A 25,466-nucleotide genomic window follows, 5' to 3' on the forward strand; every position below is an offset into this window, starting at 1 on the left:
AGTAGCCAATGGCAGCTGAGCTGAGTCCATGGGTCAAGGATCATGTTACTGAGTTCATGTGGTCACTGGCCACCAGCCATTTTGCTGGGTCCCTGCAGTGCATTTCAACGGAATGGCAATGGTGTTGCTAGTAAACAGCTTGGGTCCATGTTTACTTCCTTTCAGCTGATGTCATTCACATACACTGCAACCAGAAATAAACTGGGATACACTGTTTACGTTTAAAAACGTGTAATGGTCTAAATATTGTAGATTTGTGACATCACAAATGTACAGAAATCCGAATGGCTTGTTTCAAATGCAGAGTTTCTGAATATGGGCTGTGTGTATTTATCTGTGGATTGAGTGTTTTGATACTTTCACAGTATTTATATAGAACATAAACCTGTTTTATAATATAAAAGACGTGAAAATCTCACTTTTTACAATATGGGACCTTTAAGTTGTATTTCGGGAGGATGGTGAAAAAAGCTAGTTGAGGGCCCTGTACATCAACAAAACAGAAACATGCTCTCTTTTTTTGTTATCAACTGTTTTAATTTAAAAAAGAAAAAAAGTAGAACAATAATCATTGCCATAACCATCACAAAATAACAAAAACTGACCAATAAATGTCATCCACCCCACCCCACCCTAGACCCATATACCCACAATGGTTCTACATACTGTAGTGGCCTACAAACATTCATAGTTTTACAACAACACAACCGAGTTCATTTTTAATACCATACATGTACATTCAAGCCTATCTCTATAGCTCCATGTATTCTAGCTATAGATTGTGCCATATGCTACCGTGTACGGGTGATTGAATGAGGAGCTGCACGAACCTCCAGCTAAAATATGAGATTGTGAGGTCAACAGATCTAGTGATCAAAAAAAAAAAATGAAAAAGCCACAAGATCTGCAAACTTAAGCAATTTTAAAAACAATTTTGAAACTTCCTCATCTGGCTGGAGTTAATGAAGAAATTCACTCAGACTTTAAAAGGAGAACTGAAACTTCTCTGTGCAGGTAATGAAACATCACGACCCTGAACATTCTTAGAACTTAGCTTTAGAATCTGGTTATCACACCATGACTTGATCAGCCTTACATTGGTTTGGATAATACACAGTTGTTCACAAGCTGATCCAAGGAACTGACACAAAGAAAAAACGCATTACAGTCATGACTTAGAGAAGTGGATATTGTGAAACTTTGTTCTACTGAATTCCGGCCAATATTGTGAAATTCTTAGCATACAGTAGGCACTGACAATGTCTTCACCAAAGCTTGTAAACTATTCCACTCTTATCACTCCCTGCTGCACCCGATTCGACTGTTATCAGGCCATTAAATAGGCGTTATCAGTGGCTATAAGCACCATAGATGTTGGTGATGCAAAAGTGAAAGTGAAATTTAATAGCAACACATTCTAAGAGGTAAAACTGAATGAAATGTCACGTTTTGAACACAAACAAAAAGGCTTCTTTAATTTTAGACAACAAAACTAAAACTTCTTCAGGTTTAAACAACAAAACTACAACTTCTTTAGGTTTAGGCAACAAAACTAAATCTTCTTTAGGTTTAAGCAACAAAACTACAACTTCTTTAAGTTTAGTCAAAAAAAAACCCACTTGGTTAAGTTCAGGGAAAAACATTGTGTCAAACACAGAGACAACTACACATTGTTGGTTTCACACAGGATGTGTTTCCTGTCTCCTGGGTGAAACCCTGTGTTTTTAGAGGAAACTGTTGTGTTCTTTTATACCTTCTTTCAGTGGTCTACCATGTGAATAGATGATAAAACCTATTAGTGGGTGTAATAGGCCCCTACTGACCCACATCTATAGGGCTTAAAGCGACTGATAACACCTATTTAATAGCTTGTCAACAGTCTAATCGGCTGACTCCCTTGATTAGATTATTGTAACTATGTATTCAGAAATTGGTCCAAAGTGAAAAGGACAAATATGACTTGAGGGAGGTAAAAATAATTACAAAAAACATGAGGAAGAAGAAAGGATGTTGCTCATTACAGAAAAAAAATATAGATAACATATACATAGGGTACATAACCGCCCATAAAACCACAATATGATGCTTTAAAGTAAACAAATTGGATATAACATGTTAAGTGTGTAAAAGTGAATTCTATAATTAAAATGTTTCTAAATTCTAAAGTGAACATTAGAGGTACTTTATGAGGACCTATTATGCTTTTGTGCGTTTTCCCTCAACTTCGTTGTTGTTGTTGTTATATAGTTTTTTGTGAGCAGCATGTGTGTAAGAATGATTCTGTCCCAAGCGGTTGATCACTGTTACCGTGATCACTATAAGCGGTTTCCAGCGTGTTTTTGAACATTAAATCATGTAAACATGTTCTAGTAGAAACCAAAAATACAAGTATGCACCTGAAAATAAGCATGATAGGTCCTCTTTAGTAACAGATACATTTTTTGAGACAATAAAAACTGAAATGTCTGCGCAGAAATGGCAACTTCAAATATATCAAAGGAAACAGCATAACGCGTATTATAAAATCCTTCAAAAGTGGCGCCCAGCATTGGCAGCAGTCTGGGCACGTCATCAAAACATTCAACCTTTTTGCTTTACCGTTTCAAACTGTACAACATCAATATTAATGCATCAGCAGTTTTACACAAGGGTGGTAATACTTCAGTAGATGGGAGCTTCTAATGTCTCAGGTCAATAATGAGATGTTGAGAAGCCTAATCGTCCCGCGACTCCCTCAAACATTTAACATTCATTCAATACAACTGTATTTCTGTGCATTTGAGAGAGCAAATGTAATACCCTTCATCTGATTTTCCGATACAAACGCTTCTGAAAGCAGAAATAAAGGAAATCATAGGAGAAGTTAACCCTCTGAGAGCCACAATAGAGCCATTTTTGTCTTTTTTAGGGAGATACAGGAGGTCTTTAGGGGGAGATAGCAGTGAGCAGCAAACTCAATCAGTGAGTTCATGTAGGGCAGCTCTCTGTCCAAGAAATGTGTATGTAGTAACTAAGGACTCAGCTATTGCATTGTGCAAGAGTCTAGCGTTTCCCTGACCTTTTGTCCAAGCAGATATCAAACTATCGTGTGAGTTCTGTGTAGACCATGGGGTGCATCCCACGTCTCTTAATTGCATCCACGTTTCCCTCACTTGGGGTTTGCCCGATCCTCACTCTTCCGTGCAGAAATAAGAGCTTAGGGACGGTCTTAAAGATGGCGCACCGGAACAACTTTCGGTTCAAGCAATGAGCGAGGAAACGACAAATACTTGAGATCTGAGATGCACCTCATGTGGGTTCAGTCCTCTCACCTTTATAGAATGTGTTCGGCCACTGAAATGAGCCACAGCTGACGACTTGCACTCCTGGATTCATCAGTTAAACAGTTAAGTCTCTATTTTTCTTGTTAATTCAGTACAACAAGAATTTGGGAGACTCTGCAGATTCAAGGTGTTGCCGCTGCAGAGATGTGTCATCAGTCCAGAATGTTGCTATGGGGATCTCCCACCAGAGTGATTTTACAGTTTTCTTCTTCCTCTGCCGGGACGTACAGGTTGCGAACACTGATCTGAGAAAAAGAAGAAGAAAATAAAGTGAGAGAAAGCCAAACACAGTGTGGCATTTAATAATAATAATAAAAAAACATCATTCTATCAATTGTTGCCATTGTGGGCACGTTTGGTTTGAGATCTGGTGAGGATAACTTTTAAGGCTGCATTTTAGATGCCATTATATTTATCAGATACTAGGTAGGAGACAATAGGAGGTAACTGCTCCCGGCACAAAACTACAACACTTAAAGGTGCAGTGTGTGTGTGCAAAGCATGTGGGAGAACTACGGTGGCCAATGCGAATGGCTCTCTCTAAGCTAGTGTTTGGTTTGTCCGTTCTGGGCTACTGTAGAAACATGACGGCCGGCTCCGTGAAGAGGACCCACTCCGTATGTAGATATAAACGGCTCATTCTAAGGTAACAAAAACACAATGATTCTTACTTTCAGGTGATTATACACTAAAGAAAACATACTTATTAATTAGGGCTGTCAATCGATTCAATTATTTAATCGTGATCAACCACATGATTGTCCATGAGCAAACACAAATTAATCGCACATTGTTCAAAATGTACCTTTAAAGAGATTTTTTAAGTATTTAATACTCTTATCAACATGGGAGTAAAATATGCTCAAATCATAACATGGCAAACTGCAGCCCAACAGGCAACAATAGCTGTCAGTGTGTCAGTGTGCTGACTTGACTATGACTTGCCTCCAAAACTGCATGTGATTATCATAAAGTGGGCATGTCTGTAAAGGGGAGACTCGTGGGTACCCATAGAACACATTTTCATTCATATATCTTGAGGTCAGAGGTCAAGGGACCCCTTTGAAAATGGCCATGACAGTTATTCCTCACCAAAATTTAGCGCAAGTTTGTAGCGTTATTTAGCCTCCTTCATGACAAGCTAGTATGACATGGTTGGTACCGATGGATTCCTTAGGTTGTCTAGATGCATATGATGCCAGAATATTCACTTTAGCTTTAAGCTAGTCCGCTACAACGTCCGAAAGATCGTTTGCATTAGAAAAATTAGTGACATTAAAAAATTTGCGTTAACGCCCTAATATTAATATTATATTCCATTTTTGCCAATAGATCCCCTAAATCCTACACAGTGGCCCTTTAAACGTTTACATATAGGTACTTAACTTAGCTTCATATTTACCATACAGACATTAAATGGTAATGACCTTCTCGTCTAAGTCTGGGCAAATACTTTCCAAACTACTATTCCTTTAATGAATCAAGGAGACTGGATAATCAGGGAGTAAGCCCAGTCTTAATATTTTAACAAATAGTCACCTTATTGTTGTTGTCAGAAATATCGCTGAGGAAGTCCCGAGGTTCTGGTACTTTGGGGAAAATAATGTCCTTATTCCTGTACAGAGAGAGTTAAATATTAATATATAAACAGTTAAATATCGGAGGCAGGCAAACAACTAAAATCAATTGGAGCAAGAGCAAAAAAGATGAAGACTTTACGTACTTCCTGAAACACACAAAAATCAGGGCTGCCAGGCCAGCGAACATCAGTGGGATGATAATGGTAGCATACGGCCACAGATTTGTGTCCTTTTCTGCATGCAAAAAACATCAGCAACATTATGATCGTCAGAGAGTGACCGGCAGTGTTTTCAAGTTACAAAATGCAGTGTTTTTACAGGGAATATAAAAAGCAGTGATGGAGGAAGTACTCAGATCCTTTACTAAAGCAAACCAATACAAAACTGTAACAATTCAATTGTTCAAAAGCTCAAATCAGATATACTGTTGGGTAGTTTAATATTTATGCAGCATATTTTTTAAGTTCTTCATATGCTTTGTATGTTTGTAAAGTAACTACAGCCATTTGTCAGTCAAACGTAGTGGAGTGAAAAGTAAAACATTTCCCTCCGAACGTGATGGAGTAGAAATATAAAGTGTCATAAAATGGAAATACTCAAGTGAAGTACAGACACCTCAAATTTGCTCTGAGTAAATGTACTTAGTTAAATCCCACCACTGTTAAAAAACAATCTCAACTTCAGGGGGGGATAGAATGTATTTCTGTCTACTGGTATTATTCTTAAAACAACCACTGGATTGAGGTAAAATTAGTAATTTTTTATTTTTTATTTTTTATTATTGCGGTCGAAAAGTAAAAAAATTACGTCCTAACATCTTTTCCTAACCACTTTTTCTCCACCACCTTGTTAAATAGCTCTTTCAGTGGCAGACTGCTTTTCCTTCGGTAAAGGATGGTCCGGTGTATCCAATGTTAAAGGAGATAATAAAGGTGTTTGTGATGGAGCTCTTCAACAGGATAAGAAAATAGAGAGACGATGACCGTACCAAAATACTTCTCTTCACTCCATGGTGATTCAAGTCCTTCTGGAATCAAATGCTTTGTTCTTATAGCCATACGGTACGGACAGTTAGAGACCACGTCCAACACAGCTGATATTTCTCCTTTTTCATAATGTTTATACTATGAGAAAATGCAGGCACAATTGTAACAATTAGTTGACAGCACAATAATGAAGCGGACAATATCACTGAATTTTCTGAGTTAAGTCTCAGAAGCAACTTCATTCCTTATTGTGAATTTAACCACTACTGTTTACATAATTAGGGAGCGAGCACCGACAATTGCGTTTCATTTCTTTAAATGAATCGCATTTTTGAGAGCCTTAAGGTGCAACCAACTACCCACCAACTCTTGGGCATAGCGTTATTACTATTACCGGTTTGTTTAAAGTAAGAGTTTGGACTGATTTCGTTGTCTTTTTTTGTACCCAAATGGGCTTTATTCTATTGTAGTGTTGTCAGTTGTGAAACAGAAAATGTTCCCATATACTCAGAACATCCCCCTGGGTGCTCTCAGGGTCATCTACAACATCTCTCCCAATTCATTGTCTATGGAGCAGTTCCACACTTTATATACCCCATTACATCACAAGTTGGAGTTTTAGCACTCAAATTTGGGGATTTGGGAGAGCGTATTAATATTTTTTGGACTGTCTTAGACCATAGGAATAATGTGTATGAATTTTGAAAATGGGTGTAGTTCCCCTTTAAAGGTGCCCTGTGGTGTCTTTGACCACTAGTAGCGCTGTGGAACAATGTTTTTTTTTTTTTTACAAGTGGGTCCTGTTTTGTTTGTATTGTGCATGCGCACGAGAAGCAGGAGGAGCACGGCGGCAACGCAATTCACAATCCTGCCTGATAGCAATGCGCCAACAAAGGCAAGAAAGAAATGGAAAAAATATAAACTATTTAGGATTTAATTATTTGTTTTAAAAGGTCGTTGTAAAAGGAAGGAAATGCCTTCAACACGTTTGTTAGACCTGAGGGATAAACATAATATATTTACATAAGAAACACTGTCTGCAAACACAGCTATTGTTTGTTTACAAAAACACTGAAAGTAACCTCGTGGAAATTTCATAAGATGGTTCAATAAGATTCAAATTAGCAGAGCTATCATTTACATCCATTGGATTCTTATATACGATAAACAGACTAAACAAGCTTCAATTTAAAGAACTTAGAGACAAATCTAAATATTGCACTGGTGTGTCTCTTACCTTCGTTTCTTTACACTCGGTGTATCTAATTGTAGTCTTCCACTTAACATTGATGTTAGGAAGAGTCCAGTTGATATGGAATTTACCCCCAGTTTTAGTGACTGTCCAGTTAAGGGCAGGAGGTTGCACTGCATGGAGACAGACATTACAGAGATTTAGTAACTACAATCCAGTCTTACATAATCATAAAATTATTACACAGGAACGGACTGTACACAAGGGCACACACATCTCCACACCACAATAACTGCTAACACATTTCCAAGAAAGGACAGGGAGCAACGTCTCTTAGAACTCTGAGACTGAATGGGGAAGTGCGACGTGTTTCAACAGAATGTCACTCTTGATAATAAATAAGTACTGGTTACTGCATACCGTAAGGCCTTATGTTGTAGGTGTTCAAGACATGCGTGTTGTTCAGCGTTCCATTAATCAAGATGTGGATTTCGTCTCTGTTGTCCGCCTCCAGATCACAACCAATCCTGACGCCGTCGCTGTCATTGTACGATGAGCACTCTTGCACTTTTGGATCGGACTTGTCGTAAATAGATACAGAGCCATCACTACGCACTACCCTTGGAAAGATAGAGGGAAAAGGTTGTTTACTTTCACGTTGCTCACAATTTGTGCAATCCTAAAAGGAATAAATTAATAAAACAATTAATTAAATAAACCATTTAAATAAGCCCAGTTTTTCCCCGATTATGCTACTCAGACCTGGCCAAGAGGGAACATAAAACACCGTTCAATAAAGATAAGGGAGTAGTTGGACATTTAGGGAGGATCATTACCACTATTGTCTGTCTGTTGAATATGAAGCTACAGCCAGCAGATGGTTAGCTTAGCTTAGCATAAAGCCTGAAAACAAGGGGAAACAGCTAGCCTGGCTCTGCAGAGGTCACAAAATCTGCCTACCAGCACCCCTAAAGCCCATTAATTAACACAACACAATGCAATACAAAACCCAAAGAATAAAAAACACATTTCTAGGACAGCAGCAGTGACTTCCTGGTTGCCTGGCAGCCTCGGGTGGACGATAAGATTCCAGGAAGTCACTGCAGCCAGCCAAGAAATGTGTTTTTTATACTTTGGGAATAAATTACGTAAACTATTTCTTTAATCTGCAGAGTTTTCAAAACTTTAAAGAAGTTGATTTGGAAACCTGATTCTTATCCTACCTTAACAGGGAAGTAAACAAGCTAAGTAACCGTTTACATGTGGGACTAAATGGTTGTTGTTTAGTTACGTAATGGATAAAATCATAAATAATCTTGACATGTGAATTGTCCAGTCATCAGAGGCCATGAGCCGCAAAAAAACAACAACAAAAAACAACAACATAGGCCTATATACAGTATATTATTGTAAGACTTATTCCCTGTGACATTTCAGTGCATAGCCTACTAATATATTTTGCAGATTATTGATACAGCACTATATTGTAAGGATTTATTATGAAAATGGCAAAATGTAAATGTTCTTCCAAAATAGATTTAAGGAAATTCTTTATTTACCAGTTTCCTTAAGTACCATTATCTTAGTGAATGTAAAGCACTATTAGGCCTATGTGGCGTTCCTCAGAATCACCAGTGTGGGATGGACCTTTATAAGGTTAACTTCATTATACATTAGTTTTAGCTTCAGTCCAGCAGAATCCAACTGTGCTCGTTTTGACACAGCTGCAGTGAGGTCAAACTTAAGCTTTAGCTGAACTCAATCTAAACTGCCTCCACTAACCAGTCAAGTCTACAGTTTACAGTGAGGTCACAGTGACCTTTGACTTTTGAACACCAAAATCTAATCAATTCATGCTTGAGTCCAAGTGGACGTTTGTGCCAAATTTGAAGAAATGCTCTCAAGGCATTCCCGAGATATCACGAGAATGGGACGGACAACCTGAAAACATAATGCCTCCGGCCAAAAACAATACAAACCCACACATACCGATAGTAAAACCGAAGATCAGCATGTCTGTCTGGGGCCTGGTTCCAGGAGCAATGAGTTTGTCTGGTGGCATGGACGTAGCACTTCAAACCCACCACCAGGTCTGGGAGGAAATGAGACACACATCTTAGTAAGCAAACACAAATGCTAATGCAGTATATGGTTCAAAAAGCACATTTCTTTGTCTACTTAAAAGCATTCACACTTTGAGAACAAAATAGTGTTATTAAAGTTAATGGTGAGCAAAATTAGTTACCTGGGTAAAATAGGTCGACCTCAAACGGCTCACTATTTCTCTCTCCACAGACAGTTTTAATCTTCAATGGCCCAGAGCCTCTTTTCATCACACCGTAGAACTTGGAGGTAAGGCCTTTGACATCCTGAATCCATGAAGAACAGAGAAACAGAGAAAAATAGAATTACCGCCTCGCTGTTGTATGCCTCCGCCAACCAGTCAAGTTGCAGTTTACATCCATGTCTGTCCAAAATGTCATCACTTTATCATTTTATCCTGTTAGACGTTTGTGCAAAATTGTCATAATTAGGATATGAATTCTAGAGTTATGGACAAAAACGGATTTTGTGAGGTCACAGTGACCTTCACCTTCGACCTTTGACAACCAAAATCGAATCTTGAATCCAAGTGGACGTTTGTGACAAATTTGAAGAAATTCCCGTTCCGTTCCGGCATTCCGGAGATATCTCATTGACAAGAATGGACCGGACGGATGGACGGATGGACGGATGGACGGACAACCCAAAAAACATAATGCCTCTGGCCACAGCTGTCGGCGGCGCGGAGGCATAAAAACACTACGTCAACAACAAAAACCTCATCAGTAACACTGTACATGTAACACATTTAAAGTAAAAAATGCAGTTGTGGAGTTGTTTTATAAAACATGCACTAGCCATTATTGATTGTAATATTGTAGATATGTAATGTTATGGGTCTTCTGTGTTGTTAATAGATTTTTGGGAGACAATTGATCAGTTTCAAAATCTCATATAATCTAATGCACACATGCAGACTGCAGAGGGAGACAAACATTGTATAAAAGTAAGATGGACTCAGGCACATTGTCATTAGTCACATAGGTCAAGCAAGCATCAATAGAAAGGCAGTTCATGCAGCTGTTATATGATAAAATCTATATATATAAAGCCCTTATGTGAAGAACGTGGTCAGTGGTGGAACGTACTAAGTACATTTACACAAGACCTGTACTTAGGTACAATTCTGAGGTACTTGTATTTTGATTTGATGCTACCTCTACGACTCAGAGGTTATCATTGCACTTTTTACTTACATTTATTTGACAGCTATAGTTGACTTTGCAGAATAAGATTAAACATATGATCAGCTTCTAAAATAGGATACATTCTTACATATTGAACTACCCAACTGTATATAAAGTAGTTAGAATTCTCCATCCTGCATTAAAATGCTGTGTATTTGCATAATAATAATAAAGCAATATACATAAGTATGAAAGGGGCCATTCTGAATAAAGAGTAATTTTACTTTTGATAATTTAAGTACAGTTTGCCAATCATACTGCTGTTCTTTTACTTAAGTCAAAATGTTAATGTTGGGCTTTTACTTGTATTGGAATATATTTTACATTGTTGTATATCTGCATCTATTTAATTACTCCAGGTCCTGAGTACTTCTTCCACCACTAATTATAGCATCTGGCAAATTATTCTGATGACATAACTTTTTGTTTCTAGAGAAATGAGTGGTGTACATTGCTGTGTAAACACAGCGGTTGTCTATGCAAAGCTAGAGATGGTGTCAATTTTGGGAATAATGCCCAACAGTGTATAAATAGTGACCCTTGCACTGTGCTTACTGCAGTGCATTGAGATAATAATCTGAAAATATAAAATATTCAAATATTCAGAACTGCATCAGGGATCCTCAAATAAGATTCAAAGATTGTTGTGGAGTTGCATTCATCAAACATTTAATGAAAAGCATGTATAGCTATTGAATAGAATTGCATTTTAAATAGATAAATACATGCATACTCACATATTCATTCTCATCGGGGAGGATCACAGTATACGTGCAATTTTCCATTGAATGTTGTGGTGGTTCCCAGGACAAGTGTATATACAAATCAATCCATTGCAGGGACACATTTTTTGGTGGTAAGATTTGGCCTTAGGTGGAGAAAGAGAAAGGAGAGAAACCTGAAATGTCAGTGTGCCTTTAATTTGCCTGTTGATTTGTGAACACAACCTGACTTCTCTTAGACTCCTTTAGTCTAGACTCGTCTAGTTTACAGCAGTCCAGTGGGGTTATTTGTTCATCCAGAGGGACAAATCTGCCTCAAGGAAATGACTGAACTGCCAAAAAATCTTTATATAGACAAACTGCTGGCAAACATCTGCCCTCTTTGGAGAGAAAAGATAACTTTCCCACGCAGCTCGTAAAAAATAGCCACATTCATACTCACAGATCAAGTTTATGTTGTGTACTGTAGCCAATGACAACTGGCAACAGTGCACATATTATCTTTAACCTTTCTATCAGTGAAGTTGGTTTTAAATTGGATATTCAACAGACATTGACTCCGGATCCCGCAGTGTCATCACCCCATGTTGGTAGGATCGTCAATAAATGACTATTTAAATAACACAATGACTAAGTTTTTTTCAATACCTTCACGGTGAATGAAAATATGTACTAAATTGGTCTCATGTTGCACTTATTTTGATTGCTAGTGTGTAATTCCTTTTATTTTGATAGAAAATAATTATAATGATTCTTCAATATCTTCCATGTAATGTGACCCAGTGGGTCATGTATCAGTCACCTTCAGCAATTATGGACAAATGTCTTTTTGCCACACCTTAAATTCTTAGAAATTAAGCTATATTTCCAGGTACAAATGTAGGACATTTATTTTGGAAATTTTCCAAATTGATACAGTAAAAATGCTTGATGTTGAGTGCATGTAGTCAAAGTTATACTTAATTAAAATTAATCAGTTAAGGTAAGGAATTATGGACCAGTGTGTTTTTACAGCACCTCAAGTTTCAGAAACGGGGGTATTTCAAGGTATAAATGTGGGACTTTTATTTTGAAAATTCTCTAAATTGATACAGTAAAAATGCTTGATGTTGAGTGTATGTAGTCAGAGTTATCCTTACTTAAAATTCATCAGTATTTACACATTACAGCACCTCTAAGTGTCGGAAACTGAGGCATTTCAAGGTATAAATGTGGGACTTTTATTATTATTATCAAAAATGATGAACCAATGTCATTTTACAACACCTCAAATTCTTAGAAATTAAGCTATATTTCCAGGTAGAAATGTGGGACTTTTATTTTGGAAATTCTCCAAATTAATAGAGTTAAAATGCTTGATTTTGAGTCTGTAGTTAAGAGTTGTTCTAAACTTAAATGTATCAGTCAAAGTAAGGAATTATTTTTAAATTTTTTCCAGCAGTCAAAGGATATAGAATATAGAATTTAGAATATAGAATATAGAACATAGAATATAGAATATAGAATTTAGAATATAGAATATAGAACATAGAATATAGAATATAGAATTTAGAATATAGAATATAGAACATAGAACATAGAACATAGAATATAGAATATAGAATATAGTTTCCACACAATTTTGTGATTTTTATTTATTTATTTATGAGGGATACTTCCTGTAAATTGTATCCAATCAATGTTATTTCTGTATTTTTTTTTATATGACATTCATGTAGTTCTTCATTGTCACAAATGTCTTTCCTCTCTCCTAAGACTGTTTTGTCTTGATCAACAGCGCAGGTGACGTCAGTGCTGGGAAACACACAGTAACTTCGGCTAAGCTCTGTCAAAATTGGGAAAAGTTTCCAAGGAAGCAGTTCATAACACAAAAGGTTAGGAAAATGACAGAAAAAACACAGAATTAAAGTATATTTTCTCACCTTGTTGGGATGAAACAGTTAGAAAGAGGCAGCTTAAAACGAAAAAGTCCAAACTTTGAAACATCCTGATCATCCACCTCTGAGTCCTTTGAGTTGAGTTCTTGAGGACACAACCTTTTCCTTTGACTCTTACCGACTGTTGTCTGCTGTCCAGTCTGCCTGTCACTGTTTGTAAGAAGTTGCACAGCAAATGTCGATGTTTCAATACGACTTTCGCTTCCAGTCAGCCTTTTCCTGGAAGACAGCATGAAATCTGTTGTGAGGCTGGAAATAGGCGGAGACTGAGTGCTTCCCTTTTTTTTTTTTTACGAATGCATGCACACACACACGCACACATCCGGTTAGTCCCACAAAGTCACTTAAGGACACTTCTAAATTAACTAAAGAGAAACTATAAATAAATATCAGAATCAGAAATACTTTATTCATCCCTTGGGGGGGAACTGAGTTACATTTTGCTCCCACTCTAGAATATAAACATAGAAATAATAAATAATATTACCAGACCATGCAAGTAAAATGGGGCAACAGTGTCTCAGCCTCATTTGGGGTAAGCAATGGTGTCAGACAAGGGGGAATTTTTTCCCCAGTTCTTTTTAATTCGTATATTAAAGGGGACTGTTTGTAAGAATCAGAAATGCTTGTTAACAGCGACACCTGTGGCCTGTAGCACAACACGCCGAGACTGTCTCTCTCACTCGCTCTCTTCTTTACCGTCACCTCCTCCTGGAGATAAATTAACGGAAAGCTGCCGATACCGGAGGTTTCTGGGCCTCTAACAGGTCCGAACGACAGGAGAGCACAAAACTCTCAGCCCAAAAGAAAACAAGAGAAAAGTCCCGTTAGAGAAATCAACGAATGAGGCAAGAGCGGCCGATGCTGTGGGTTGCGTGCGGCGGTGCGGCTCGTCGTTGCAGCAGCAGCCAGACGGCCGCCTCGCCAGGAGGAGAGCGAGTGATAGACGGTGTGTTGCGCTAATTCTTGTCTCATTTGTGGTCTGATGAACAGTAAATTCATCTGAGCTGGTTTGAAAAATTAAGCAATCTGGTTGGCAAATTTCCCTGACTATTAACCAAACCGCCATTCTCTGCTTGAGAAAGAACCGTTAACCGAAAAACAGGAAGTAAAACTGGCTGGAGAGGAGGCTTTCAGCAGAATAGATCCTCTTTAAGAAGAATTTAAAAAACATACCTAATGGCACAGAACACCAGCCTACCTTCAAAGAGGATATAATATCTGACTATATGACCAGTAGTGAGGAATTTTCTTGGTCATTGATTTTCATTTATGTTCTCAGTCACTGTATACGCTGTTTTTATTATTTTGACTATAGTGTGGATGCCTGTTGTCATTGTTATTATCATCATTAGTTTTATTGTTGTTGATTTATTGCTTTTTTGTTGTTGTTTGTTTTTTGTTCCCTTTTGCCCTTGGATTTGTAATTTATATTATGTTGTAATGTTTACTTGTGTGGACCCCAGGAAGAGTAGTTGCTCCCTTTGTTAGTGGCTAATGGGGATCCGTGTGTGTGTGCACGAATCATGCACACACACACGCACACATCCGATTAGTCACCTTCATTACACATGTTGATGCCATTTTTTTCACTAAAAGTATCGACAATGTGTTTTTGAATAGATTTATGTAGCCATGATCTGCATCCTTTTCCCACAAAGTCACTCAAGGACACTTCTAGATGAACTAAAGAGAAACTATGAATAAATATCAGAATCAGAAATACTTTATTCATGCCTGGGGGGGGGAAATTGAGTTACATTTTGCTCCCAATCTAGAATATAAATATAAATATAGAAATAATAAATAATATTGCCAGACCATGCAAGTAAAATGGGGCAACAGTGTCTCAGCCTCATTTGGGATAAGCAATGGTGTCAGACAAGGGGGAATTTTTTCCCCAGTTCTTTTTAATTTATATATTAAAGGGGACTGTTTGTAAGAATCAGAAATGCTTGTTAACAGCAACACCTGTTGCCGTTAAGTCGACGAAATCAGCGGATCTTCCACCAGAGTGATTTTACAGTGTTCTTCTTCCTCTGCCGGGATGTAGCGAACAGTGATCTGAGAAAAAGAAGGAGAAAATCAGATACTAGGTAGGAGACAGTAGGAGGTAACTGCTCCCGGCACAAAACTACAACACTTAAAGGTGCAGTGTGTGTGTGCAAAGCATGTGGGAGAACTACGGTGGCCAATGCAAATGGCTCTCTCTAGAGCCTGTGTTTGGTTTGTCCGTTCTGGGCTACTGTAGAAACATGGCGGCCGGCTCCGTGAAGAGGACCCATTCCCTATGTAGATATAAACGGCTCATTCTAAGGTAACAAAAACACAATGATTCTTACTTTCAGGTGATTATACACTAAAGAAAACATACTTATTAATTAGGGCTGTCAATCAATTAAATGATTTAATCGCGATCAACCACATGATTGTCCATGAGCAAACGCAAATTAATCGCACATTGTTCAAAATGTACCTTTAAAGAGATTTTTCAAGTATTTAATACTCTTATCAACATGGGAGTGGGCAAATATGCTGCTTTATGCAAATGTATGTATATATTTATTATTGTAAATCAGTTAACAACACAAAATAATGACAGATATTGTCCAGAAACCCTCACAGGTACTGCATGTAGCATAAAAAATAGGCTCAAATCATAACATGGCAAACTGCAGCCCAACAGGCAACAACAGCTGTCAGTGTGTCAGTGTGCTGACTTGACTATGACTTGCCTCCAAAACTGCATGTGATTATCATAAAGTGGGCATGTCTGTAAAGGGGAGACTCGTGGGTACCCATAGAACCCATTTACATTCACATATCTGGAGGTCAGAGGTCATGGGACCCCTTTGAAAATGGCTACGCCAGTTATTCCTCGCCAAAATTTAGCGCAAGTTTGTAGCGTTATTTAGCCTCCTTCATGACAAGCTAGTATGACATGGTTGGTACCGATGGATTCCTTAGGTTGTCTAGATGCATATGATGCCAGAATATTCACTCTAGCTTTAAGCTAGTCCGCTACAACGTCCGAAAGATCGATTGCGTTAAAACAAATTAGTGGCATTAAAAAATTTGCATTAACGCCCTAATATTAATATTATATTCCATTTGTGCCAATAGATCCCCTAAATCCTACACAGTGGCCCTTTAAAAGTACTTAAAGTACTTAACTTAGCTTCATATTTACCATACAGACATTAAAGTGGTAATGACCTTCTCATCTAAGTCTGGGCAAATATTTCCCAAACTACTATTCCTTTAATGAATCAAGGAGACTGGATAATCAGGGAGTAAGCCCAGTCTTAATATTTTAACAAACAGTCACCTTATTGTTGTTGTCAGAAATATCGCTGAGGAAGTCCCGAGGTTCTGGTACTTCGGGGAAAATAATGTCCTTATTCCTGTACAGAGAGAGTTAAATATTAATATATAAACAGTTAAATATCGGAGGCAGGCAAACAACTAAAATCAATTGGAGCAAGAGCAAAAAAGATGAAGACTTTACGTACTTCCTGAAACACACAAAAATCAGGGCTGCCAGGCCAGCGAACATCAGTGGGATGATAATGGTAGCATACAGCCACAGATTTGTGTCCGCTTCTGCATGCAAAAAAACATCAGCAACATTATGATCGTCAGAGAGTGACCGGCAGTGTTTTCAAGTTACAAAATGCAGTGTTTTTACAGGGAATATAAAAAGCAGTGATGGAGGAAGTACTCAGATCCTTTACTAAAGCAAACCAATACAAAACTGTAACAATTCAATTGTTCAAAAGCTCAAATCAGATATACTGTTGGGTAGTTTAATATTTATGCAGCATATTTTTTAAGTTCTTCATATGCTTTGTATGTTTGTAAAGTAACTACAGCCATTTGTCAGTCAAACGTAGTGGAGTGAAAAGTAAAACATTTCCCTCCGAACGTGATGGAGTAGAAATATAAAGTGTCATAAAATGGAAAATGAAGTACAGATACCTCAAATTTGCTCTGAGTAAATGTACTTAGTTAAATCCCACCACTGTTAAGAAATAATCTCAACTTCAGGGGGGGATAGAATGTATTTCTGTCTACCGGTATTATTCTTAAAACAACCACTGGATTGAGGTAAAATTAGTAATTTTTTTTTTTTTTTTACATTTGTGCGGTCGAAAAGTCAAAAAATTACATCCTTACATCTTTTCCTAACCACTTTTCCTCCACCACCTTGTTAAATAGCTCTTTCAGTGACAGACTGCTTCACCTGCGGTGTGTGAAAGAGAGATACCGTTGTTCCTTCGGCTGCTGTAACACTTTATCAACATATAATAAAGGATTATCTCACCTAACGTGGACAACCGGTAATAAAATATCACTTCATTACCAAGGATGGAAATAAAAAAGGAATAACCTACAGGCTACCACAAAGTTCATATGATAAATACAGAGTTATTTTTTAGTTATGGTGAAGGAGTAGAACCATTAAATGTATATTTCTTCCTTTTCAAACGTAATATTTATTTATGTTGATTATTTGTTTGCTATATGTTCATTTTATTTGTTATTGTTGTTTTTTTACTTATTTGTTACTTGGTCGACATAAATAAATAGAAATAAAGCGAAACGAAATGTTTGTCACTGTCCACTCATATTCATCAACATGAATCCAATTAGTATATGACTGTATGAAAATAATATACAAGATAAGCATATCGTTTGTTTTCATGAACGGCAGAATGGTGCGTCGCTATTAAAAGCTGCGGCCGCAAGGAATTGTGGGACGGCACTATGTCCTTTCCTTAGGTAAAGGATGGTCCGGTGTATCCAATGTTAAAGGAGATAATAAAGGTGTTTGTGATGGAGCTCTTCAACAGGATAAGAAAATAGAGAGACGATGACCGTACCAAAATACTTCTCTTCACTCCATGGTGATTCAAGTCCTTCCACAGTCGAAGGCTGTGTTTTTATATCCATACGGTACGGACAGTTAGAGACCACGTCCAACACAGCTGATATTTCTCCTTTTTCATAATGTTTATACTGTGAGAAAATGCAGGCACAATTGTAACAATTAGTTGACAGCACAATAATGAAGCGGACAATATCACTGAATTTTCTGAGTTAAGTCTCAGAAGCGACTTCATCCCTTATTGTGAATTTAACCACTACTGTTTACATAATTAGGGAGCGAGCACCGACAATTGCGTTTCATTTCTTTAAATGAATCGCATTTTTGAGAGCCTTAAGGTGCAACCAACTACCCACCAACTCTTGGGCATAGCGTTATTACTATTACCGGTTTGTTTAAAGTAAGAGTTTGGACTGATTTCGTTGTCTTTTTTTGTACCCAAATGGGCTTTATTCTATTGTAGTGTTGTCAGTTGTGAAACAGAAAATGTTCCCATATACTCAGAACATCCCCCTGGGTGCTCTCAGGGTCATCTACAACATCTCTCCCAATTCATTGTCTATGGAGCAGTTCCACACTTTATATACCCCATTACATCACAAGTTGGAGTTTTAGCACTCAAAGTTTGGGATTTGGGAGAGCGTATTAATATTTTTTGGACTGTCTTAGACCATAGGAATAATGTGTATGAATTTTGAAAATGGGTGTAGTTCCCCTTTAAAGGTGCCCTGTGGTGTCTTTGACCACTAGTATCGCTGTGGAGCAATGTTTTGTTTTTTTTACAAGTGGGTCCTGTTTTGTTTGTATTGTGCATGCGCACGAGAAGCAGGAAGAGCACGGCGGCAACGCAATTCACAATCCTGCCTGATAGCAATGCGCCAACAAAGGCAAGAAAGAAATGGAAAAAATATAAACTATTTAGGATTTAATTATTTGTTTTAAAAGGTCGTTGTAAAAGGAAGGAAATGCCTTCAACACGTTTGTTAGACCTGAGGGATAAACATAATACATTTACATAAGAAACACTGTCTGCAAACACAGCTATTGTTTGTTTACAAAAACACTGAAAGTAACCTCGTGGAAATTTCATAAGATGGTTCAATAAGATTCAAATTAGCAGAGCTATCATTTACATCCATTGGATTCTTATATATGATAAACAGACTAAACAAGCTTCAATTTAAAGAACTTAGAGACAAATCTAAATATTGCACTGGTGTGTCTCTTACCTTCGTTTCTTTACACTCGGTGTATCTAATTGTAGTCTTCCACTTAACATTGATGTTAGGAAGAGTCCAGTTGATATGGAATTTACCCCCAGTTTTAGTGACTGTCCAGTTAAGGGCAGGAGGTTGCACTGCATGGAGACAGACATTACAGAGATTTAGTAACTACAATCCAGTCTTACATAATCATAAAATTATTACACAGGAACGGACTGTACACAAGGGCACACACATCTCCACACCACAATAACTGCTAACACATTTCCAAGAAAGGACAGGGAGCAACTTCTCTTAGAACTCTGAGACTGAATGGGGAAGTGCGACGTGTTTCAACAGAATGTCACTCTTGATAATAAATAAGTACTGGTTACTGCATACCGTAAGGCCTTATGTTGTCGGTGTTCAAGACATGCGTGTTGTTCAGCGTTCCATTAATCAAGATGTGGATTTCGTCTCTGTTGTCCGCCTCCAGATCACAACCAGTCCTGACGCCGTCGCTGTCATTGTACGATGAGCACTCTTGCACTTTTGGATCGGACTTGTCGTAAATAGATACAGAGCCATCACTACGCACTACCCTTGGAAAGATAGAGGGAAAAGGTTGTTTACTTTCACGTTGCTCACAATTTGTGCAATCCTAAAAGGAATAAATTAATAAAACAATTAATTAAATAAACCATTTAAATAAGCCCAGTTTTTCCCCGATTATGCTACTCAGACCTGGCCAAGAGGGAACATAAAACACCGTTCAATAAAGATAAGGGAGTAGTTGGACATTTAGGGAGGATCATTACCACTATTGTCTGTCTGTTGAATATGAAGCTACAGCCAGCAGATGGTTAGCTTAGCTTAGCATAAAGCCTGAAAACAAGGGGAAACAGCTAGCCTGGCTCTGCAGAGGTCACAAAATCTGCCTACCAGCACCCCTAAAGCCCATTCATTAACACAACACAATGCAATACAAAACCCAAAGAATAAAAAACACATTTCTAGGACAGCAGCAGTGACTTCCTGGTTGCCTGGCAGCCTCGGGTGGACGATAAGATTCCAGGAAGTCACTGCAGCCAGCCAAGAAATGTGTTTTTTATACTTTGGGAATAAATTACGTAAACTATTTCTTTAATCTGCAGAGTTTTCAAAACTTTAAAGAAGTTGATTTGGAAACCTGATTCTTATCCTACCTTAACAGGGAAGTAAACAAGCTAAGTAACCGTTTACATGTGGGACTAAATGGTTGTTGTTTAGTTACGTAATGGATAAAATCATAAATAATCTTGACATGTGAATTGTCCAGTCATCAGAGGCCATGAGCCGCAAAAAAACAACAACAAAAAACAACAACATAGGCCTATATACAGTATATTATTGTAAGACTTATTCCCTGTGACATTTCAGTGCATAGCCTACTAATATATTTTGCAGATTATTGATACAGCACTATATTGTAAGGATTTATTATGAAAATGGCAAAATGTAAATGTTCTTCCAAAATAGATTTAAGGAAATTCTTTATTTACCAGTTTCCTTAAGTACCATTATCTTAGTGAATGTAAAGCACTATTAGGCCTATGTGGCGTTCCTCAGAATCACCAGTGTGGGATGGACCTTTATAAGGTTAACTTCATTATACATTAGTTTTAGCTTCAGTCCAGCAGAATCCAACTGTGCTCGTTTTGACACAGCTGCAGTGAGGTCAAACTTAAGCTTTAGCTGAACTCAATCTAAACTGCCTCCACTAACCAGTCAAGTCTACAGTTTACAGTGAGGTCACAGTGACCTTTGACTTTTGAACACCAAAATCTAATCAATTCATCCTTGAGTCCAAGTGGACGTTTGTGCCAAATTTGAAAAAATGCTCTCAAGGCATTCCCGAGATATCACGAGAATGGGACGGACAACCTGAAAACATAACGCCTCCGGCCAAAAACAATACAAACCCACACATACCGATAGTAAAACCGAAGATCAGCATGTCTGTCTGGGAGCCAGGAGCAATGAGTTTGTCTGGTGGCATGGACGTAGCACTTCAAACCCACCACCAGGCCTGGGAGGAAATGAGACACACATCTTAGTAAGCAAACACAAATGCTAATGCAGTATATGGTTCAAAAAGCACATTTCTTTGTCTACTTAAAAGCATTCACACTTTGAGAACAAAATAGTGTTATTAAAGTTAATGGTGAGCAAAATTAGTTACCTTGGTAAAATAGGTCGACCTTGAACGGCTCACTACTTCTCTCTCTACAGACAGTTTTAATCTTCAATGGCCCAGAGCCTCTTTCCATCAAACCGTAGAACTCGGAGGTAAGGCCTTTGACATCCTGAATCCATGAAGAACAGAGAAACAGAGAAAAATAGAATTACCACCTCGCTGTTGTATGCCTCCGCCAACCAGTCAAGTTGTAGTTTACATCCATGTCTGTCCAAAATGTCATCACTTTATCATTTTATCCTGTTTGACGTTTGTGCAAAATTGTCATAATTAGGATATGAATTCTTGAGTTATGGCCAAAAACGGATTTTGTGAGGTCACAGTGACCTTCACCTTCGACCTTTGACAACCAAAATCGAATCTTGAATCTAAGTGGACGTTTGTGACAAATTTGAAGAAATTCCCGTTCCGTTCCGGCATTCCGGAGATATCTCATTGACAAGAATGGACCGGACGGATGGACGGATGTACGGACGGACGGACGGACGGACGGACAACCCAAAAACATAATGCCTCTGGCCACAGCCAATTCTGATGTACTTGTATTTTGATTTGATGCTACCTCTACGACTCAGAGGTTATCATTGCACTTTTTACTCCATTTCATTTATTTGACAGCTATAGTTGACTTTGCAGAATAAGATTAAACATATGATCAGCTTCTAAAATAGGATACATTCTTACATATTGAACTACCCAACTGTATATAAAGTAGTTAGAATTCTCCATCCTGCATTAAAATGCTGTGTATTTGCATAATAATAACAAAGCAATATACATAAGTATGAAATGTATAAAGAGTCATTTACTTTTGATAATTTAAGTACAGTTTGCCAATCATACTGCTGTTCTTTTACTTAAGTCAAAATGTTAATGTTGGGCTTTTACTTGTATTGGAATATATTTTACATTGTTGTATATCTGCATCTATTTAATTACTCCAGGTCCTGAGTACTTCTTCCACCACTAATTATAGCATCTGGCAAATTATTCTGATGACATAACTTTTTGTTTCTAGAGAAATGAGTGGTGTACATTGCTGTGTAAACACAGCGGTTGTCTATGCAAAGCTAGAGATGGTGTCAATTTTGGGAATAATGCCCAACAGTGTATAAATAGTGACCCTTGCACTGTGCTTACTGCAGTGCATTGAGATAATAATCTGAAAATATAAAATATTCAAATATTCAGAACTGCGTCAGGGATCCTCAAATAAAATTCAAAGATTGTTGTGGAGTTGCATTCATCAAACATTTAATGAAAAGCATGTATAGCTATTGAATAGAATTGCATTTTAAATAGATAAATACATGCATACTCACAGGTTCTTTCTCATTGGGGAGGATCACTTTATACGTGCAGTTTTCCATTGAATGTTGTGGTGGTTCCCAGGACAACTGTATACACAAATCAATCCATTGCAGTGACACTTTTTGTGGTGGTAAGATTTGGCCTTAGGTGGAGAAAGAGAAAGGAGAGAAACCTGAAATGTCAGTGTGCCTTTAATTTGCCTGTTGATTTGTGAACACAACCTGACTTCTCTTAGACTCCTTTAGTCTAGACTCGTCTAGTTTACAGCAGTCCAGTGGGGTTATTTGTTCATCCAGAGGGACAAATCTGCCTCAAGGAAATGACTGAACTGCCAAAAAATCTTTATGTAGACAAACTGCTGGCAAACATCTGCCCTCTTTGGAGAGAAAAGATAACTTTCCCACGCAGCTCGTAAAAAATAGCCACATTCATACTCACAGATCAAGTTTATGTTGTTTACTGTAGCCAATAAGAACTGGCAACAGTGCACATATTTTCTTTATCTTTAACCTTTCTATCAGTGAAGTTGGTTTTAAATTGGATATGCAACAGACATTGACTCCGGATCCCGCAGTGTCATCACCCCATGTTGGTAGGATCGTCAATAAATGACTATTTAAATAACACAATGACTAAGTTTTTTTCAATACCTTCACGGTGAATGAAAATATGTACTAAATTGGTCTCATGTTGCACTTATTTTGATTGCTAGTGTGTAATTCCTTTTATTTTGATAGAAAATAATAATCATGATTTTTCAATATCTTCCTTGTAATGTGACCCAGTGAGTCATGTATCAGTCACCTTCAGCAATTATGGACAAATGTCTTTTTGCCCCACCTTAAATTCTTAGAAATTAAGCTATATTTCCAGGTACAAATGTAGGACATTTATTTTGGAAATTTTCCAAATTGATACAGTAAAAATGCTTGATGTTGAGTGTATATAGTCAGAGTTATACTTAATTGAAATTCATCACTTAAGGTAAGGAACTATGTACCAGTGTGTTTTTACAGTACCTCAAGTTTCAGAAACTGAGGCATTTCAAGGTAGAAATGTGGGACTTTTATTTTGGAAATTCTCCAAATTAATACAGTTAAAATGCTTGATTTTGAGTCTGTAGTTCAAGTTGTTCTAAACTTAAATGTATCAGTCAAAGTAAGGAATTATTTTTTTTATTTTTTTCCAGCAGTCAAAGAATATAGAATATAGAATTTAGAATATAGAATATAGAATATAGAACATAGAATATAGAATTTAGTTTCCACACAATTTTGTGTTTTTTTATTTATTTATAAGGGATACTTCCTGTAAATTGTATCAAATCAATGTTATTTCTGTATTTTTTTTTATATGACATTCATGTAGTTCTTCATTGTCACAAATGTCTTTCCTCTCTCTTAAGACTGTTTTGTCTTGATCAACAGCGCAGGTGACGTCAGTGCTGGGAAACACACAGTAACTTCGGCTAAGCTCTGTCAAAATTGGGAAAAGTTTCCAAGGAAGCAGTTCATAACACAAAAGGTTAGGAAAATGACAGAAAAAACACAGAATTAAAGTATATTTTCTCACCTTGTTGGGATGAAACAGTTAGAAAGAGGCAGCTTAAAACGAAAAAGTCCAAACTTTGAAACATCCTGATCATCCACCTCTGAGTCCTTTGAGTTGAGTTCTTGAGGACACAACCTTTTCCTTTGACTCTTACCGACTGTTGTCTGCTGTCCAGTCTGCCTGTCACTGTTTGTAAGAAGTTGCACAGCAAATGTCGATGTTTTAAATACGACTTTCGCCTTTCCCTGGAAGGCAGCATGACAACTGTTGGGATGCTGGAAATAGGCGGAGACTGAGTGCTTCCCTTTTTTTTTGCACGAATGCATGCACACACACGCACACATCCGATTAATCACCTTCATTACACATGTTGATGCCATTTTTTTTCACTAAAAGTATCGACAATGTGTTTTTGAATAGATTTATGTAGCAAAGTTCTGCATTCCTTTCCCACAAAGTCACTCAAGGACACTTCTAGATGAACTAAAGAGAAACTATGAATAAATATCAGAATCAGAAATACTTTATTCATCCCTGGGGGGGGGAAATTGAGTTACATTTTGCTCCCAATCTAGAATATAAATATAAATATAGAAATAATAAATAATATTACCAGACCATGCAAGTAAAATGGGGCAACAGTGTCTCAGCCTCATTTGGGGTAAGCAATGGTGTCAGACAAGGGGGAATTTTTTCCCCAAATCTTTTTAATTTATATATTAAAGGAGACTGTTTGTAAGAATCAGAAATGCTTGTTAACAGCGACACCTGTTGCCGTTAAGTCGACGAAAGTCAGCGTTGGGCTCGCACTTGCTTGCTCTAAATAGACATGAACGAGCATCGATCAAAACAGTGAGGCGACACACGTCAGCTAAAACCACAATATCACTCTATATTTCACCTGTGTTGTGTGTTCTGTCTTGTGTTACACAAAATCCCACCGACAGAATTAGCACAACACGCCGAGACTGTCTCTCTCACTCGCTCTCTTCTTTACCGTCACCTCCTCCTGGAGATAAATTAACGGAAAGCTGCCGATACCGGAGGTTTCTGGGCCTCTAACAGGTCCGAACGACAGGAGAGCACAAAACTCTCAGCCCAAAAGAAAACAAGAGAAAAGTCCCGTTAGAGAAATCAACGAATGAGGCAAGAGCCGCCGATGCTGTGGGTTGCGTGCGGCGGTGCGGCTCGTCGTTGCAGCAGCAGCCAGACGGCCGCCTCGCCAGGAGGAGAGCGAGTGATAGACGG

At 37.8% G+C, this 25,466-nt stretch overlaps 2 protein-coding genes and 2 long non-coding RNA genes across 5 annotated transcripts; 2 read left to right on the forward strand and 2 right to left on the reverse strand.

Moving 5' to 3' along the window:
* Positions 1–3,236: 3,236 nt before the first annotated feature.
* On the forward strand, positions 3,237–18,925 carry LOC119481560. The gene is made up of 3 exons (XR_005205222.1): positions 3,237–3,377; positions 12,108–12,115; positions 18,913–18,925. It is a non-coding gene; the product is annotated as an uncharacterized LOC119481560 (long non-coding RNA).
* LOC119481558 lies at positions 3,360–13,674 on the reverse strand. The gene is made up of 10 exons (XM_037758648.1): positions 13,016–13,674; positions 11,109–11,239; positions 9,327–9,450; positions 9,071–9,173; positions 7,502–7,701; positions 7,127–7,254; positions 5,892–6,027; positions 5,047–5,137; positions 4,863–4,938; positions 3,360–3,568 (listed from the first exon to the last, which is right to left on the reverse strand). The coding sequence occupies exons 1-10, from the start codon at positions 13,086–13,088 to the stop codon at positions 3,476–3,478; spliced, it is 1,155 nt and encodes a 384-aa protein (XP_037614576.1). The 5' UTR covers positions 13,089–13,674; the 3' UTR covers positions 3,360–3,475.
* LOC119481559 lies at positions 14,641–24,463 on the reverse strand. 2 transcript variants are annotated; one of them, XM_037758650.1, is made up of 11 exons: positions 24,240–24,463; positions 22,679–22,809; positions 21,342–21,465; positions 21,092–21,188; positions 19,523–19,722; positions 19,148–19,275; positions 17,914–18,049; positions 16,543–16,633; positions 16,359–16,434; positions 14,912–15,094; positions 14,641–14,745 (listed from the first exon to the last, which is right to left on the reverse strand). In XM_037758650.1, the coding sequence occupies exons 1-10, from the start codon at positions 24,310–24,312 to the stop codon at positions 15,011–15,013; spliced, it is 1,140 nt and encodes a 379-aa protein (XP_037614578.1). In that variant the 5' UTR covers positions 24,313–24,463; the 3' UTR covers positions 14,641–14,745; positions 14,912–15,010. The 2 variants fall into 2 exon arrangements, with proteins under 2 accessions (XP_037614578.1, XP_037614579.1); XM_037758651.1 differs by lacking the exons at positions 14,641–14,745; positions 21,342–21,465; positions 22,679–22,809 and having other exon boundaries at positions 14,921–15,094; positions 24,240–24,462.
* On the forward strand, positions 22,816–24,239 carry LOC119481561. Its single transcript, XR_005205223.1, has 2 exons — positions 22,816–23,540; positions 23,717–24,239. It is a non-coding gene; the product is annotated as an uncharacterized LOC119481561 (long non-coding RNA).
* Positions 24,464–25,466: the final 1,003 nt, after the last annotated feature.

Source organism: Sebastes umbrosus, chromosome 22 (assembly GCF_015220745.1).
Source record: "Sebastes umbrosus isolate fSebUmb1 chromosome 22, fSebUmb1.pri, whole genome shotgun sequence".
Taxonomy (NCBI): Eukaryota; Metazoa; Chordata; class Actinopteri; order Perciformes; family Sebastidae; genus Sebastes; species Sebastes umbrosus.

Excerpts from the sequence above, each read along its gene's own strand:
- LOC119481558 (XM_037758648.1), bottom strand. The coding sequence starts at position 13,088 with ATGATCAGGATGTTTCAAAGTTTGGACTTTTTCGTTTTAAGCTGCCTC. Across the intron at positions 7,255-7,501 it reads CTACAACATAAGGCCTTACG|TGCAACCTCCTGCCCTTAAC; the intron begins GTATGCAGTAAC and ends GTCTCCATGCAG. Across the intron at positions 5,138-5,891 it reads GAGTGAAGAGAAGTATTTTG|AAAAGGACACAAATCTGTGG; the intron begins GTACGGTCATCG and ends TTTTGCATGCAG.
- LOC119481559 (XM_037758650.1), bottom strand. The coding sequence starts at position 24,312 with ATGATCAGGATGTTTCAAAGTTTGGACTTTTTCGTTTTAAGCTGCCTC. Across the intron at positions 19,723-21,091 it reads GATCTTCGGTTTTACTATCG|GGTAGTGCGTAGTGATGGCT; the intron begins GTATGTGTGGGT and ends TATCTTTCCAAG. Across the intron at positions 15,095-16,358 it reads TTTCTGACAACAACAATAAG|ATCACTGTTCGCTACATCCC; the intron begins GTGACTGTTTGT and ends TCTTTTTCTCAG.